A 15,995-nucleotide genomic window follows, 5' to 3' on the forward strand; every position below is an offset into this window, starting at 1 on the left:
TGTGAATGAACCTGCTTTCAAGCTCCTGCACCTGGTAGATGATGCCCAACATTTGAAGGTTACCGAATAAGGCCTACAGAGTCTCACGTACTTGGTAACAGCTCTGCAGTGATGCCCAGCATGCCAAAGATGAGCCATAAGCAATAGCTAATGGTTGTTACTTCATACACCCAGGGGAACACTGGCATCACTGATGTTGGGTTACATACTAGGAAGTAGACAAAGCAGAATTACACTATTATATTGCGTGAGAAGTGTATGTATTTGAGAGAATTTACTCAAACAATCATAGTAAGACGCAACTCTTCAGAAGTTTAGGAAATAATTAGTACAATAACAATGAATAAAATATTATACATTCATTACTTACAGAATATCAACAATGTAGGACAGATTCATTTATGCAACATACCTCTTGCAATAATGATGTGACCTTTGCTTTTTGTGTGATTTTTTTTCCTTTCTTGCTTCTGACTATTTCAGAAAGACAATGACATTACTTAAATTTGGGAGGAAAAAGCAGGAGGATATCTTAGTGATTTACAAGAGAATGAAATAATTGTGTACATGCAACTGCAAGGAAAAATGGCTCAAGTGATAAAACCAAGAAATGCAGAAGCGGTTGACTGTGGCTGAGTCTCCACATCTGGATAACTATAACCTACAGTATGCTCTCTTGTTCTAGACCCTGGGTACACCTGCGCTATGACTTTACTGTGCATCCAGAGGAGGTGTTACTCCCCAGCTAAAGTGGTTTCCTTCAGAAAGGATCTTGTGTGCAGCAGCTTGGACTGAGTTCTCAGAGCCCTGGTCTGGAGGAGCAGTGGACTGGGGTGCATCTTTCATGCATGGTCTCTTACCCGTCAGCTACTGGGGTCTGCAATTACCTCTCTGTATCTATACTGTCTCCTATACTGTCCCCTAATGTTCCAGCAGGGGTACTAGGATATTTGGGTTAAATGGACTTCTAGCTGAAACCACTATGGCACTTCTGTTCTTCTGACAAACTCCACATTCACTTTAAGCTAGTTTGTAAAATACAAGATATAAAACTCCCGATTCTTTCCTGTATTTCACTTTATGTTCTCACTTATACATATGCAAAAAAGCAGAACAGTCACATTTTCCATTGTGTTTTGCCCAGGGATATAGAAACATAACAAAGAAAAAAAAATAGGGAAATAGGCACCTAAGCCACATTATTTCTAAAATTCTTCCTACAAGTTTTTGCATTAACAAAGCCATAAGAACACTGCAGATGAGATACATGCTCTGACCACCCTATTTCCCATTGGTGACTTCCATATCTTCCATAACACTTGATTTCAAAGTTCTGGGCTGATATTTCACTAGAAAAAAAAAGTCTGCAAATTCTTAGTTTAAGAAAATAACACTGATATCTGATAATATAACTTGAGAAATGTTAAGAATTATATAGTAAGGTTTTCTGAATTTAGTAGTTTTGATAATTTGTAAATTGTGTGGATGCTCTGCTTTTTCATTTTCTTTTTTTTTTGAGATTAAAAAAAAAAGTTGAAATCAATCATGGAAAATAGCAAAAACTGTAATCTACTTTCTTCTCAAGACAGTATAAGCCACAAGGGAGCGCATGATTTAATGACAAAAAGATGCATCTGATAAGATAATAATTTGCTCAGGGAGAGATCTGGGATGCGAATGCAGCTGTTCCAAAAATCTAAACCCACAGGCAAGAAATTACTTAGGTTTTGTGCGAGCTATATCCATAACTACTTAGATAAACTGGTGATAGACCCCAGAAAAGTGCATCAGATAGAGAACTATAGAATCAGGGCTACTTTGAAATTGAAAAGAACAAAAAATTAAGAGATGGTAAAGATTCCCACAAACTATTGTTGTGAAGACTCAATCAAAAATATTTCAGTAGTTAGTCTGTTCAACACAAGTTCCATGGCACTGACCTGGACTACCCAGATGCCCAAAGATGTTCTCAGCCTTCAGTTCTTATTTCAGAAGTCTGGCACTGCTTTTAAAACACAAGCTTGGAGAGGGAAGCCCACTCGTATTTTGGTGTGAGTACACTGCTTTCGTATATCAGTATTGGCTAGTACTAGGAAACTGACACTAGAAGTTTAAGATTAAGATGATTTATTAGCAACATAAAAATTAGACAAAAATCTCCTTATATTGTGATGTGCTCTGATCAGTACTAATCAGTCAGTATCAGGTTCAACATCAGCAGAATTAACTGAATTCACTTATTTTGTAACATGAGATCTTTTTCAAGGGGAAAACACATGTATTTAGGTAAAATAGCAGAGAGGTATTACCTGGCAATTCTCTATTATTACAGTCAATATTACTGCAAATCCATCTGTACAAATAGACCCTAATGCCCACATTTATCCCCACTGACGTTTGACTGCATGTGTAGATAAGAAAACACCTGCATGGATCACTTAGCAGGATCAGTCTCACAGCAGGGAGAAAAAGCCAGTAAGAATGCATGTCTTCAGGACACTGCATGCTTTCTCTGTTGAAACATGCAAACTAAAAAGCATGAAATGATCTTGGCTGCTCTATAGCACACAACTGTCTGAGTAACTCCTTTTACATTGGCCATGGTACCTTGCCATCAAGTTTTCAATATGCTAGGCAGACAATCCCTGATGATACTAGCCAGCCTGCATTCATCTCATCCAGCAAGGAGTCAGCAAGACACAAGCAACACTTCCCTGACTTTTGCTATTCAGATACACTTGTGGGTTGGGAAATTTTGTATTAAATGAAAGAGACATAGCTCTGCACTGAAAATTTCACACACATGTCTTTCACAGGCCTAAACTTACAAAAAGAGTACCAGCAAAAGCCTTTAGTATTTCCAATGGTACTAGGTTGACCAAGCTCCTCTTGCACAGAAAGTGTGTAAGGAGACTAGCAATTAGTCTCCTCAACCAAAGAAATGAGAAAGGGAAATCTGGCAGATGTTGGCTACATCTCTTTATACAGGAGATGCAGAAGAGCAGCTGTTACAGTAGGGATTGTAGGGATTTCTTGTGAAAGTCGGTAGCAGATGTCACCATCTGCTTCTGCCTTCCCTATGAAATAGAGGCAAAAGGGAGACTGAAAGCTGGTTAAAAAAAGGTAACAACAAACCCCATAAATTCAAAAGATACTCAAACATATTTACAGCGAGTAGGGCAACTCTCACACACTTCCCCCTGTGAAATCTGTGATCCAAAGGCACAATGAAAGCAAAGAACGCTCCCCATGCTTTCTTTTCATTGCAATCTTACTACACGTACTTTGACAACATTCAGCCTGCAATCTAACACCTAGCCTTTTCCTGCCCGGCTGAAAGAGATCACAGAAATGAGCAGTTGTATCCTTTCCCTCTGGCTATACAGCAATGGTCTGATGACAACTGCTTTACCAGAGTTGGTATCAGACAAATAAAAATTCTCTACTGAATGATCTACTTAATGATGTCATGTGTGGAGGCAAAGTATTTATTACTTAGGGAAAAAAAAAAACCAACAAAAACCAAACAAAACTTCTGTTGCATTGTGTTAGGAAACATGCTGTACATGTTTGTACATCTTGGCAGATAAAGATCAGATGAGGCAAGCAATGAAGTGGTTAACCAAATCAGAAAGTTATCTCAGCTATCCAAAGGCACATCTTGTAAACCTGAGAAAAATTCTTACACAGAACTGAGGAGAAAAAAAGTCTTGTCTGGGAAGGGCTTGTCTGGGAAGAAACAAATGACACTGTCAACAAGTAGTTTGCTTTCTCACTCAGAAAAGAAGGTTTTAGTGAGATCCAGAGCCCAACAAAAGAACAGGAGTCTTTCCAATGGTGTAAAAAAGGCTTGGACTGAGCCCCAGCTTTCCTGAAAACTAGACTTGCTAATTGCCTCACTCTTCCACCATCAAAACTGTCACCTCACTGAACAGAAATACCTTTCCAATATTGCTATAGGGCAGACATTTCCACACTGGTAATACTGGGAGCCATGTTCAACCACCACCAGCAACTTGGTGGCCACCACCTCCCCCATCTGATATCCCATAATGTTGTCTTGAAAAATTAAAAATAAATAAATAAATGCAGCATTCTGGGAAAGTTTTTTAGGTTTTCTTTTGTTTATTCGTTTTTGGAAATAGAACCACCTTGTAGCTTGCTACCACTGTAGAGAGCATTTTGCTTTTCTTTTAGTGTCATATTTAGAAAATAAATAAACTTCAGAAATGGAAGATCTCATTCTCCTTTGGCATTGCCATAAATCAGGAAACACTTGAGATATACCTGGATAAAACTGATGAAAGTAACTGAAGAAATCAGCTTTAGCAAGGTATACTGCTAATACAGGCCTTTTCCCCAAAGCAAGCAAATTATGCTTATCTTACATTACCAGACCATTACTGGAAGCACTATGCCAGACCCTCAGCTGGCATAAATCAACATGACCCTATTCACTTCAGTGCAGCTGTGTTGATTTATGTGAGCTGAAAAGCATGTACTGATCAAAAAGTGACTATTCCATCTTATAAAAGCGACTAAGAAATGAAAGGCAGTATGTATAATATAAAGAAAAATTAGAAAGGAAAATAGTACAGAAAGGCTCCATGTAGCTGTATATTTTATTAAGATTAGTCTAACATAGCCACTCATTTTACTCCATATGAGATTTTAGATACTATTCTCTGTTGTTACATACACATGTATCTCTTGAGTATAGACCCAAGTATTTGTGCAATTTAATAACGCTGCACTATTCCCATATTAAGATGTAAGGCTCAGACAGTGGGTTCAACCAACCCGGAATTTATCACTGGTGTTTTTTGTAAAGTCACTGTGGATGTCAGCATATGAAACATCAGACTTAAAAGCAAGCCCACACAGTAAACTTGTGCTCAGATTTGCAGTATGGTGTCACATCTTCAGAACTACTCCTGTTACGGTCTTCCTCTTATAGAGCAAGATAAAAGTAGAAAATCAAACGAGCTTCTCAAAGCCTGCACTTCTCTCAAGCCTTGGTAATTCTGAGAAATAGGAAACCTCTCATACTAGACTTAAGCACTCTTTATCCTTATGAACCCTGTGTAGACTTCCCTATTATTGTACAGGCTACATGAGATTAACTGCTGGTGCTCCTTTCCAAGTTAAAACAGGGAAGGTTAAGGAGAAGAATTGGTATTCTGAAATAAGAGGTATATATTCCTAAATTCCTTTCCCCAAGAGGGAAGCAGCTCTTGAGATTAGACAGTTCTCATTTTCACTAGGCTCATGTATTGCTGCCCCAGCAGTATAATATCTGAATGCTGTATGAAGAGAGATCATGAAGCAAACTCTTTACAGTTGTCTGTTCAATTCAGCCTCAGTGACCAGCTGCTAACAGCCACTTGGCAGACAACCGCAATTCATCATCCTTCACTCTGAGTATTGATACTTCAAATACAAATACTTCTGTATTTGACCACAGTCCACAACACAGGCTGCCAGGTACGAAAATGCATTCTTACCATTCATCCTTACCATTGCCTTAGTGTAACATACCTCATGAGTCCCTGCCTACAAGAAATACTAGGATTTGTCTCTTCACAGTCTTTCTCTATAAATAAACTCACTGTAGGAAGCTTACAGAAATTTTCAGAACTATGATTAACACTTCAGATATAGGCAAAAAATATGCACTGTCTGCCAGGACAGGTCACCTTGCATCTCAGCAAATGGCACTACCACAACCTTCTGCTCTCCACTGATCACCGGGCATTGTTTTATGTGGCAAGATGCACTTAGTATCACCATCAATGGGATGCTGTATTTGATCAATTCAGTGTAACACTAAACCAACTGGAATAATGGTAGGTAATATTGGAATAAAATATGTATTGGTTTATTTAGGTGTTCCCAATCTCTGAAATCAGTAGAATAAAAAAAAACCCCAAAGACCAAACCATAAGGCATTTTAAAACTTCCATGTATACTACCATCTCTGCATAGGAATTAGAAATCCCAGTTAAATCCTCTTTTCCTCCCAAAGCACCCTTGCAGTCTTCAAAAACACAGGAAAGTGATGAATGGCTATTAAGAAACAACCTCAAAACTAATTTTCTTCCATTTTCTTCTCTATATAAATTTTCAGACTTTCTCCCATGAAAACACTAAGCAAATGGCCCTGGGCTGTGGTTGCAGTAGTTTTCATGCCATGTACTCCCACTAAGCAAACGGAGCCAACCGAAACCATTTCTAAGATAAGATTCCTGTTTGTGGCATAAAAGGCTTAAAACTGCACTCAGCATATATACACAACCAAAAGTACAGCCTGAGACTTCAAAGCACAGACTTGGGTTCTCCATAGGGACATTAAATGTGTTGAAAAGAGACTTCGGATTGGAAGCTCCATTGCAGCAGTGTCAAAGCAGGAACACGTCAAAGGGATCAAAATAGCAACAAGCACTGAAGTTTTCCTCCTTCAAAATGGTACAAGTCTATAGAGAAGAAGCATGAATGGTAAATGTGTCCCTGTAATTTTCATCTCATCTTTTAGTTCCTTAGTGTTACTAGAAATCATGCCAAGCTAATATTTGTCATTGCATATTCCCTCATTCTTTATGTTGGTGGGAATGTTTTTAGTTCATAATGATAACTTGTAGTAATTTGGACATCAGTTTACAATGCACCAAGAATATATTGCAGTGAACTGTTTAAAAGAAAGCAAAGTATTAGGGCTTCTAAATGAAACAGTCCAGTGAATTCAATTCTCTTTTAATTTTGAACTTGTACTGTCATCTGCTTCAGTGAAGTGATGCACCAACTTCTACCACCAAGTATTTGATACACCACTTATTGTAAATGCTGCTTACCCAGTGTACTATGAGGTTCCACAGTTGTGACTCCCAAAGACTGAAATCAATATTTAAATCCCATTGACACCGACTCCTTTTTCCTCTTCTTTTTTTTTTTTTTTTTTTAAGCAGACTTGCAATTATGGTCTATTTTATATTTGTAAGTATGATTAAAATTATTATATTTTGTGCCAGGCTATAATTTATGTAATTGCATTCCTGTAAAACTTGAATTTATTTTTCAATTAGAAACAAACCACAATAAAAGGCTTCTGCACTGAGAATCCAGTTTTCTGTGTTAATTTAAAGTTTAATTTTAGAGTGATTTCTACAGTCACTGTACTTTAAAGGCAGAGGAAAACTGTCATTGTATAAGAGACTTTTAATCAACCGTGGACTTTTACTCAAACTAAATACCAGTATTTATTGTTCATAAAGTACTACAAGAGGAAAAGGGATGATTAAGTAGAATTTAAGCTGCATTGCCATTAAGGATTAAACAGAAAGGCATTTTAAAGCCATGTGTTAAAAGCCATCTTACCAGAAGGTATGGACCATAATCTACAAATTTTTCAAAATATACCAGGCTGTAATCATTAGTCTTATGAATTTAGAGGGTCTATTATTTCTGTCTCTTAACTTGACATTTACACTCAAATAAAAATCTTGAGTACAAGTCACACCTGAAATTGCATCTGTTATGCAGTTGCCCACCTGAATGTTTACAAAACCAGCCTTCTAAAGTGTCATTTTAACATTTTGGCCTTAACTTATTATCAAGAGGGAAATAAAACTCAGGGATGTTACGACTTTAATGCAATCTCTCGAGAGCCCTGATACACAAAATCAGATACATAAGCCTCCCTTCAGCATCAGAGGGCTACAAAATGGAATATGATGCTTGAAAGGGAAAGCTGCTGTTCTGCAGGCTCTGAGACTGCCAGGAGGGCTGCATTAAGCGCCGTGAGCAGGCTGCGAGTCATGACGCCCTCCCTACAGAATTTTGGCAAGTTTAAATGAAACCTGTGGATGCATTGTTTCATTTTTCCGGTCAGATGTACGCAAAGTTGGGAACAATTTCACATAGATTTTCTAACCTCTCCTGGGGCTTTCGTGATTGAAGAGGATGCCATTCACAGCAAAGAGATTGTAGGCCTCTCTGAAGTTCACCACAATCCAGTAGGCATACAGTTTTGCTGCCCCTACAAAAATAATTTTAAAGCATTACGTATATCCATTCTGCTTGTACACAGCTCAGACAGACACACATATACACATCTCTCTCACGTGCAGGGTAAAGTCCATGTTTCAACAGTGGAGTGCATTAGAATTTGATTCATTCCCTGTATGTGTCACATTTCATATGGAAAAAATATCCAGCCCAATAAACAGCAGCTGAACTGGAAAATACTCCCTTTCTGTGCACTCTCTGAACTGGCCAGGAAGCATTAGGGTACCTTTTCACTTGTTTTCTTACGCACACTCAAGCGTAGCACTTTTTCTTTTACAATATAATTAACACAGCTAGACCGTGTGAAATACACCACTGTGGTGACCTCTGCTATTAAAAAAAAAAAAAAAAAAAAAAAAGACTTTGGAGGAGTAAAAGCAAAAATCTGGTGCCTTAACACTCAAATTGATTTGAAACTTTATCACCAAAGTCCTCCATGCACATTGCTTTTATAAGTGTTTCAAATTTCATGTGAGTTCATGAAGGCAGAAGTGAGCTCTTGGGAGTTTTTCATTTAGGCAACAAAAAATATGAAACCTTATCACTTCAGCGGTATCTCACAACCCTTTGTGAAGGAAGAGCCACCCTTCCCCCCCGCCTCCACAAGAGCTCTCTACCTCTGAGCTGAATGAACATGGTCTTATGAAGTGAGATGCTAATTTCCAACCCCCGGGCAATGGCAGCAAATACTTTCTATATAGTAATTCATAAAGGTATGCCTCTCGACATGTCTAGTCACTTTAGCTCTATCGTCATTCTAATCTCACACCCAAATGACTTCAGCCCTGAGACATGAGCGGGGAGAACAGACAGACAGACACTACATACACACCATCAGCGATCCTCACCATAAGGCGATCTTGGGTAAAAAGGGGTGGTCTCCTTTTGCGGGATTTCTTGCACTTTTCCAAAAAGTTCACTGGTGGAGGCTTGGTAGAACTTCACAGAGTTGATAAGGCCACAGGTCTTAATAGCATCTAAGAGCCGTAAAGTGCCAACCCCATCAACGTCAGCAGTATATTCTGCTAGGTCGAAAGAAATCTTGGGGAGAGAAAGAAAGAAAAAAAACACCGATTTTACTAGGGGAACCAGAACATGCTGTGATCGTGTACAACCAAAGTAATACATCACTTGTCACAGACCATCTAGACACTTTTGTACAGAGTAGATGCTCAGTTTACAAAAGTACCCTCAAAGGATTTCTAAGAATAAACAAGTAGTTCCATAAATAGCAGAACCAAAAGACTGGTGTTCCCTGATCTCTCTCTCAGGATTATTTTCCCATGTGAAGTAAGGGGTAAGCCTCCCCACAGTGGGAGCATTATCAGGCTCTCTCTCATCTCCACAGCTGCCAATTTTCACAATATTCACTTGGGCTTAATATCTTTGACACACTTGAATTTGGTTAAATTGTCCAAAATATATTTTAAAAAAAATACTAGGTTAGACAGACAACATGACAATATGAACATGTATTAAAAAAAACCCACAAACTTTAAACAAGGTCCAAAGTTTTGCCATTTTAACACACATCAAAATGGAGAGAAGACTAGAAATATCTGCTATCAAATGACACTCCCAACCCCACCTGACAAAGGTGTACCACAGCTGTGGCTTTTGCACAGAGGTTAGGGGGATTATGAAGTGGGAGAGCAAAGGGTGGAGGCATCCAAAAGAAACCTGACATCTTCTCCAGCTGACATATCGTTCAAAGTATGATAATAAACTCATGCACACTGCTGGGCCAAGACTCTTCTTTCTCTTTCTGCTCCAGTAGTTCTCAGTTATCTTTATGATGAGCTTGGCTGTGGCATAGGCCACAAGAAAATGCTTGAGTCTAAACTTTCAGAGTGTTTAAAAAATACATTAATTTTATTCCTTGCAGTTACAGAATAAAACTAAAACCAGGAAAAAGTAAGCTGAAGGTAAGACATGCGTTGTGACCACCCCAGTCTAGAGGCAGGAGAAAAAATGCTCGGAAGGGAGCTCACCCTGTTTGGTGCCTACAGGCTAGTTGTTTGGATGTGCTGGCGGAGCTCCTGGACTCTGAAGAATTTTCTCCCACTGGTGCCCATCACAGAGGCATGTTCCCCCTTCCTTCTACATCCTCTCTCCAACCCAGAGATTTTGCTTCTGTGTGCCAGTTTTTTAAAAAATGTTCCCTGTTTGTACTGCCAATGTTATAAAAAAGGAAAGGGGAATGGACTTTTAGAGCAATCTCCTCCATCGCCTTGACAAGAGGAAGAATTACTCTATGTATGTCCCCCCTGGCTGATGACTGACTTTCAGGAACGAGCTCTAGAGTGATGGCAGTGTTACGGTCTCTTTATACGATCTAGGCTAGAGGTTAGTGAGACACTATCAAAGGCAGATAGTACAAATCTATGATCCTCCCTTCATCAGTCTTCAGTGATAGGGTAACCACTAATGGAGTAGAGGGGAAATGACCATAGCTGGACAAGCTGAGCTACCACAGTGAAATCAGTAGGAAACCTGTCACTTACCAGGTATTTTTTCAGTCTCTCTGCAGATTCAGACAGATAGCCCTGTATTCATTTCTCCTTTTAAACCACTTTCCCTGTTCAGTAATCACTAGAGGTTTAAGGCTTATTTACGCAGCAGATGAAATAAAAATAATTAGATTAATTTGAATTTGCACTTATGGTTAATTTAATACTGGTATGAAATAATCTAAATTGTGTTACATTGTGCTCCAAAATAAAAATGTTCTCACACAGTTTTGATCTGAAATAACTAATGGTATGAACAAAAACAAACTTTACTACTTTTTTTTTTTTTATCCAAAAGAAAAAAAAAGAAACCTGATACTTTGGCTTGTTAACCTGGTATGACCCAGCTGAAATTGAGCACTGATCTACTGAGAAGTGCTGAGCATTTTTGTTTTAATCCATTTGGCACAAAGATGACAGCCACTTAAGGTCTCTCAGCTTTGCTGTCAGAGTAACTCTTGGGAAAACATTTTAATGAATAGATGATACAATCAATAATGCACTAATGAACATAAATTAGTATATTTACCACATGGCTAGCACCATCACATATTCACTGTAAGATCCCAGCTCTCTAACTAAAGGCAAAACACTAATTGCGGCAGAACCAGGAATTTACTACCTACTTTAAGGTACTGTTTCCAACAAATAACCTGCTAAAAAATCACCCCAAAATGCAAATCTTTGCTTACATATTCTACTACAAAGTAAACTGCACATGCAACTGAGGTGGTCTTAATTCAGAGATCCCAGATTATAAAACCTCTTAACCAGAGAGAGCAATGAGCCTGCGGCAGCAGCACTGGGAACTGCTCTCCCTGGCTGATGCAGAGACCAGTTACACAAGAGATGCTTTTCCCTATTGCCTTATGAATGACCTCAATCTTCACCTAGAAAAATCATTCCCTGGGGTGTGAGGTAATTGTGCCTCCATGCTGGCCGGGTCTGAGTGTCCCCGAGCAGAAACCGCCAGCTTTGTGCCTGTTTGGTGGTTTTGTAATGTGGACTATTGTTCACCGGGGACAGGACTCAGACCACTAAACTCATTTCATTTTGGGGTCCAGGTTAGACTAGAATGGCATTTGTGAAAATAAAAAATGGTTTTATCCACTAAAACCTCCAAGACCAAAAATGCTGGACTGTTAAGACACTGTGCAATGTAGGGGCAGTACCATGGCAAATACAGATAAATGCACACTGGATTTTAATTTGATTTTAATTCAAAGTTAACAGCATAAAAGAGTTTTATAAAATACTGGATTGATTAAGTAGTTACAGATGAAGCAGAGCAGAGCGGAGAAAGGTGCTGAGTTATCCATTACCACATTATTTCTCTTTCTTTATACAGGTTATTTTGTGCAGGACCAGCAGGCAGTCTGCAGTAAAAAAGAAAATAATGCAGGGACCTCATTAAGAGGGATGTGCAAGAGAGAAATGACATGCATACAGAACACAAAAAAAGACCAGGGTCTAAGTTATAGATTGAGAGAGACTGAAAGAGTTAATGTCTCAAACATTGTGGTGGGGCAAGTTCTGCTTAAAGACAAACCTTGCACAGCAAGGAACCCTGGTGAAAAGCCCATCAGCTCAGACATCAGCAACAGCAGGGGGAGGGCGTGCTGAAGGGTGCGCAGCTCCCTGTTCTGATAAGCTGTTCTGATACAAAGATCAAACAATGGCCGTGGCTGCAGGGAAGGAGAAGTTACTCCACAAACGACCCCCAAGCCCAAAGGCTCACAAACTGCTCATTAGACTGACCAGTTCGGGTGCTTGCCTGAAGGAGGGGCAAGGATGATAAAAGGACACAAACTGAAGCCCCGGGCATGCAAGCCCACCAGAACTGGACCCCTCCGCTGACTGACTGGACCAACGCTGGACACAGGACCGGTGAAATCTTTCTCTCTCTCTGCATTCTTCTCTCTTTCCTTTTCCACAATCCCTACACCTCATCTGTTTCAAGATATAAACCGTTGACCAAGTCTGAGACTAAGAGTAGATCCAGCTGCCCCTGGGCCCTTCTCTGAGGAGGAGTCTGGAAAGCAAAGGGGTCTGCTCTGAACCTTGTGACTCAAGGGGAGGGATCTCCTTATTCCCTGAATTGATGTATATGGTTACACGGTTTACAGAAGTAGTCTTATGCCAATTCCCGTTGTGAGGAAACCCTGCCACCTACTACCACACCTCCCCAGTTCCATTTGCTTCTGTCATGAATAAAATCTTTAACTGATCATTTGGTGTCCTTTCACCTTAATTTAGCCCAAGGGAATTTTGAATTAAACATGACTCCCTGGTCTGTCCAGTCTGGGTTGTGACATAGATAGCAAATACAGAATCAGATTCAATAGGTGTTACTCACAGAAATAATCTTTGCTGGTGCACTGAGCTCAGTGAGACTGAGAGAATAAAAACTTAATGGAAATGGTTGTAAAGGCAGGTGTATGAAGACTAAAAACTAGCCATACTTTCTGAAAGATTAAACATTTATTCAGTGGAAAAAAGAGCTTAGGTAATACCTACAGAGGAGGGTTTTCAAACAGCCTAATTTATGACAACTACCTTATGTGCCTGAATTAGGAAGCTCATCTCCCTGTACACTGATAAAGCCAGTGGTGAGTCAGAGCAGAAAGCCTAATGGAGATGCTCTTGATCATGTTTTGGAGAAACTATATACACAATAGTTTTCAAATTTAGCTACCTAAGATAGATGCTCCATTCTAACCTCAAAAATCCAGAACTATCAGTTATGGTCAACTGCGTAAAGACAGACATGCAACTAACAACTTTTTTTGAAGACGCCACCAGAAGTTTTTTGTAATGACTGGAGTAGGGAAAAGAAGCTTCTTTGCCTGGCAGAAACTTTAAACTTGGAAGTTTTCTCAAAGAGTATTGAAGGCATGGATCCAACACTTCTTCACCATCTTTAGAAAGACTTAGTGACAAAGGGAAAGCATGACATACCAACAAAACAGAAGTTGTCTACTTGGAACATGTTAGTCTGAGTGACCTTGGCACTCCCTTTCCATATGTAATGGGGATACAATGCTTTTGTAGTTGTCATCGTTGATCTCTGGAGATACCGAGAATGTATACCCTTAAGATGTATCTATTTATTCCATTCGATAGGTAGCAATAATAGTGTGTCATTCGAAGTGGATAGAACAATAAGACGACACTTAAATCCTTGGTCAAAAGTACTTCAGTTTCAGATTTTCAGGTCCTGAACACCTTGCAGAATTGCCTCAAATAATACTAAAAAGGAATCTGACTCCTTACGTACATGGACTTCTATATACTGAGTATCTTCACTGCTGGATTCATATCTAATATAGAACATTTCAAATACATTCTTAGGCAAGTAAAAATTTCCAAAGCAAGTCTTACCCATAAGATGATAAAATTTTCTTGAGAAAAGCAGAGTTTCATTAATTATAACATTCCTGGAATCACAGGACACAATACAAATACACTGAACCACATTGTCTCTTTCACACGGCTCCAAGAATTACAATGAGTTTTGTGAACTGGTTTCTACCTTTTGAATCTGAACTCTTGTTCTTCCTCCCATTTCTTTCTTTCTTTATAATCGCCAGATTCAATCTCTACAAGAGATTTGAATTTAATAGAGCAATGTTTTAAATATGATGTTTCCCAACTGATCATTCAAAACCAAGCTTAGCAAGGTCTTTAACAAGGTTTAAAAGCTTACTGAAAACTATCTAAATGAAAACATCTGGGTCTTACCCTCCACAAGAACACATTCCTATCATGTCTATGAATACTATATACAAGCCTGCAGACTTAATAATACTTGCTTCTGACCAATGTGTTGTCAACAGTGGTGGTAGTCTGAAAATAACTATCAATTTAGCACACACAGAGGTTTGGCTTTGTGAGATACATCATCTCTGTTTTGTCATTTGGAACAATCCAACAGATGGGCTGCAATCATATTAACTATTAGCTTTCAACAAAAAATAGCATGTGCTAGCAGAATATACTTCAATGGTCTACCTACATAACACAAATAATTTGAAATTTCATCTTCTTCTTACAGCCTTCTCAGTTTCAGAAGATGGGATTTCTGGAAGGCTGGTATTATAAGAGGGAAGCTTATGTGGAGCCCCAGGAGGAAATAGGCTAATATAAATGTAAATTATTATTCTTTCTCTGTAAAAGCAAAAGTGGCTAACCTAACTATAACATTAAAATAAGCATCTTTGCTCTCTTGAAAAAACTTACAGTAGATTCTTTAGATTTATCAGAGTAGAAGATACGTATCAGGTCTCTTTATAGCATTGAGAAAGGTTTACACCTGAGAAGCAAATCACAAAGTGGAAAAACTGCTCAGAAATGTTTCAAGTCTCACAAGTTTCATGGCGGTTACCTTTTTGTATTCTTTAAATTCAATTCTGTTTGCTTTGAATATTCAGTGTGCCTTCCACTGCCAATAAAAACCACTGGGATCACTTATATCATCTCAGTAAACAAACTGCTCAACCCCTAGGAACAGGCACGTAAAGCATAACATTCCAGTTGCTAAATCTAATACAGACTATGGGCCAAGCATTCCTATAGAGTCCTAACACACTGGAAAAAAAAATCCTAGGGATTTTAGGAAATCTAAAGAATTTGGGGGGAAGCTGGGCAGTGTCAAGGGGATGGGGAAGAACATATATATCTACAAAAATGTCAGGTAACCTTCTAGGAGAATATGACAATTCCTCTTCCCCCCAACCCCTTAACTCATAATGAATGCTTAACTCGTTTGCCCTCCCATCCAATAAAAGTAGTAGTTGAAAGATACCAAAATCCCCCAAACAACTACATATTTTTCGTTATATAGAACAATAATCAATTCAATAGCTCTGAACTGCTTATTAGTAAGCAATACTCTTGATATCTTAAAGCCTTATTCAACTTCTTAGCTAAATAGAAATTGACTGAAAAAATGACTGAAATTCTGGATAAAAGGAATATGCTTTTGTAGATTTATCTTCTTTCCTATTTCTTCCCCTGTTCTCTCATTAATAAAACAAACAAAAACGTGATCTGTATAAAATTAGAGTAATCTGACAACATGATTATAAGCAGAGAATTAGCAAGGAAAAAGTTTTATAAGTGGAAGCAGAAGTCAACATTTTTTTCCTAAAATTCACATTAACCCAAGCCATTCACAATATTGCTGCAGCAAGAGAGCTTGGATAACTTGGATTTTCAAGTTACTTGTGATGCAAAGAAATAAGCAGTGCAGCTGATAGAAGATGTGCTTCTCTGCAAGTGCTTATGTTGAGGTCCCAATGGCTGAGTTCCACTGCAGCTCTATCATACTATGGACTGCAGACTGAGTGACCGGAGAGACTTCTTGAAGTGGTTAGAAGTTTGGTTTTGACATCAGCGGGCCAGTATTTCACCTTCACATTTCAG

At 38.7% G+C, this 15,995-nt stretch overlaps 1 protein-coding gene across 1 annotated transcript in view; it reads right to left on the reverse strand.

Annotated features, from left to right (window-relative positions):
• GMDS (GDP-mannose 4,6-dehydratase) overlaps positions 1 to 15,995 on the reverse strand; it is a 425,077-nt gene that overhangs the window by 251,080 nt on the left and 158,002 nt on the right. Inside the window, exons 5-6 of the mRNA XM_075052276.1 lie at positions 8,910 to 9,102; positions 7,928 to 8,032 (exon numbers count right to left, since the gene is read on the reverse strand). Coding sequence (XP_074908377.1) covers positions 7,928 to 8,032; positions 8,910 to 9,102 — 298 coding nt within the window. The remainder of the gene's footprint in view (positions 1 to 7,927; positions 8,033 to 8,909; positions 9,103 to 15,995) is intronic.

This window comes from Buteo buteo, chromosome 20 (genome assembly GCF_964188355.1).
Source record: "Buteo buteo chromosome 20, bButBut1.hap1.1, whole genome shotgun sequence".
In the NCBI taxonomy this organism is placed as follows: Eukaryota; Metazoa; Chordata; class Aves; order Accipitriformes; family Accipitridae; genus Buteo; species Buteo buteo.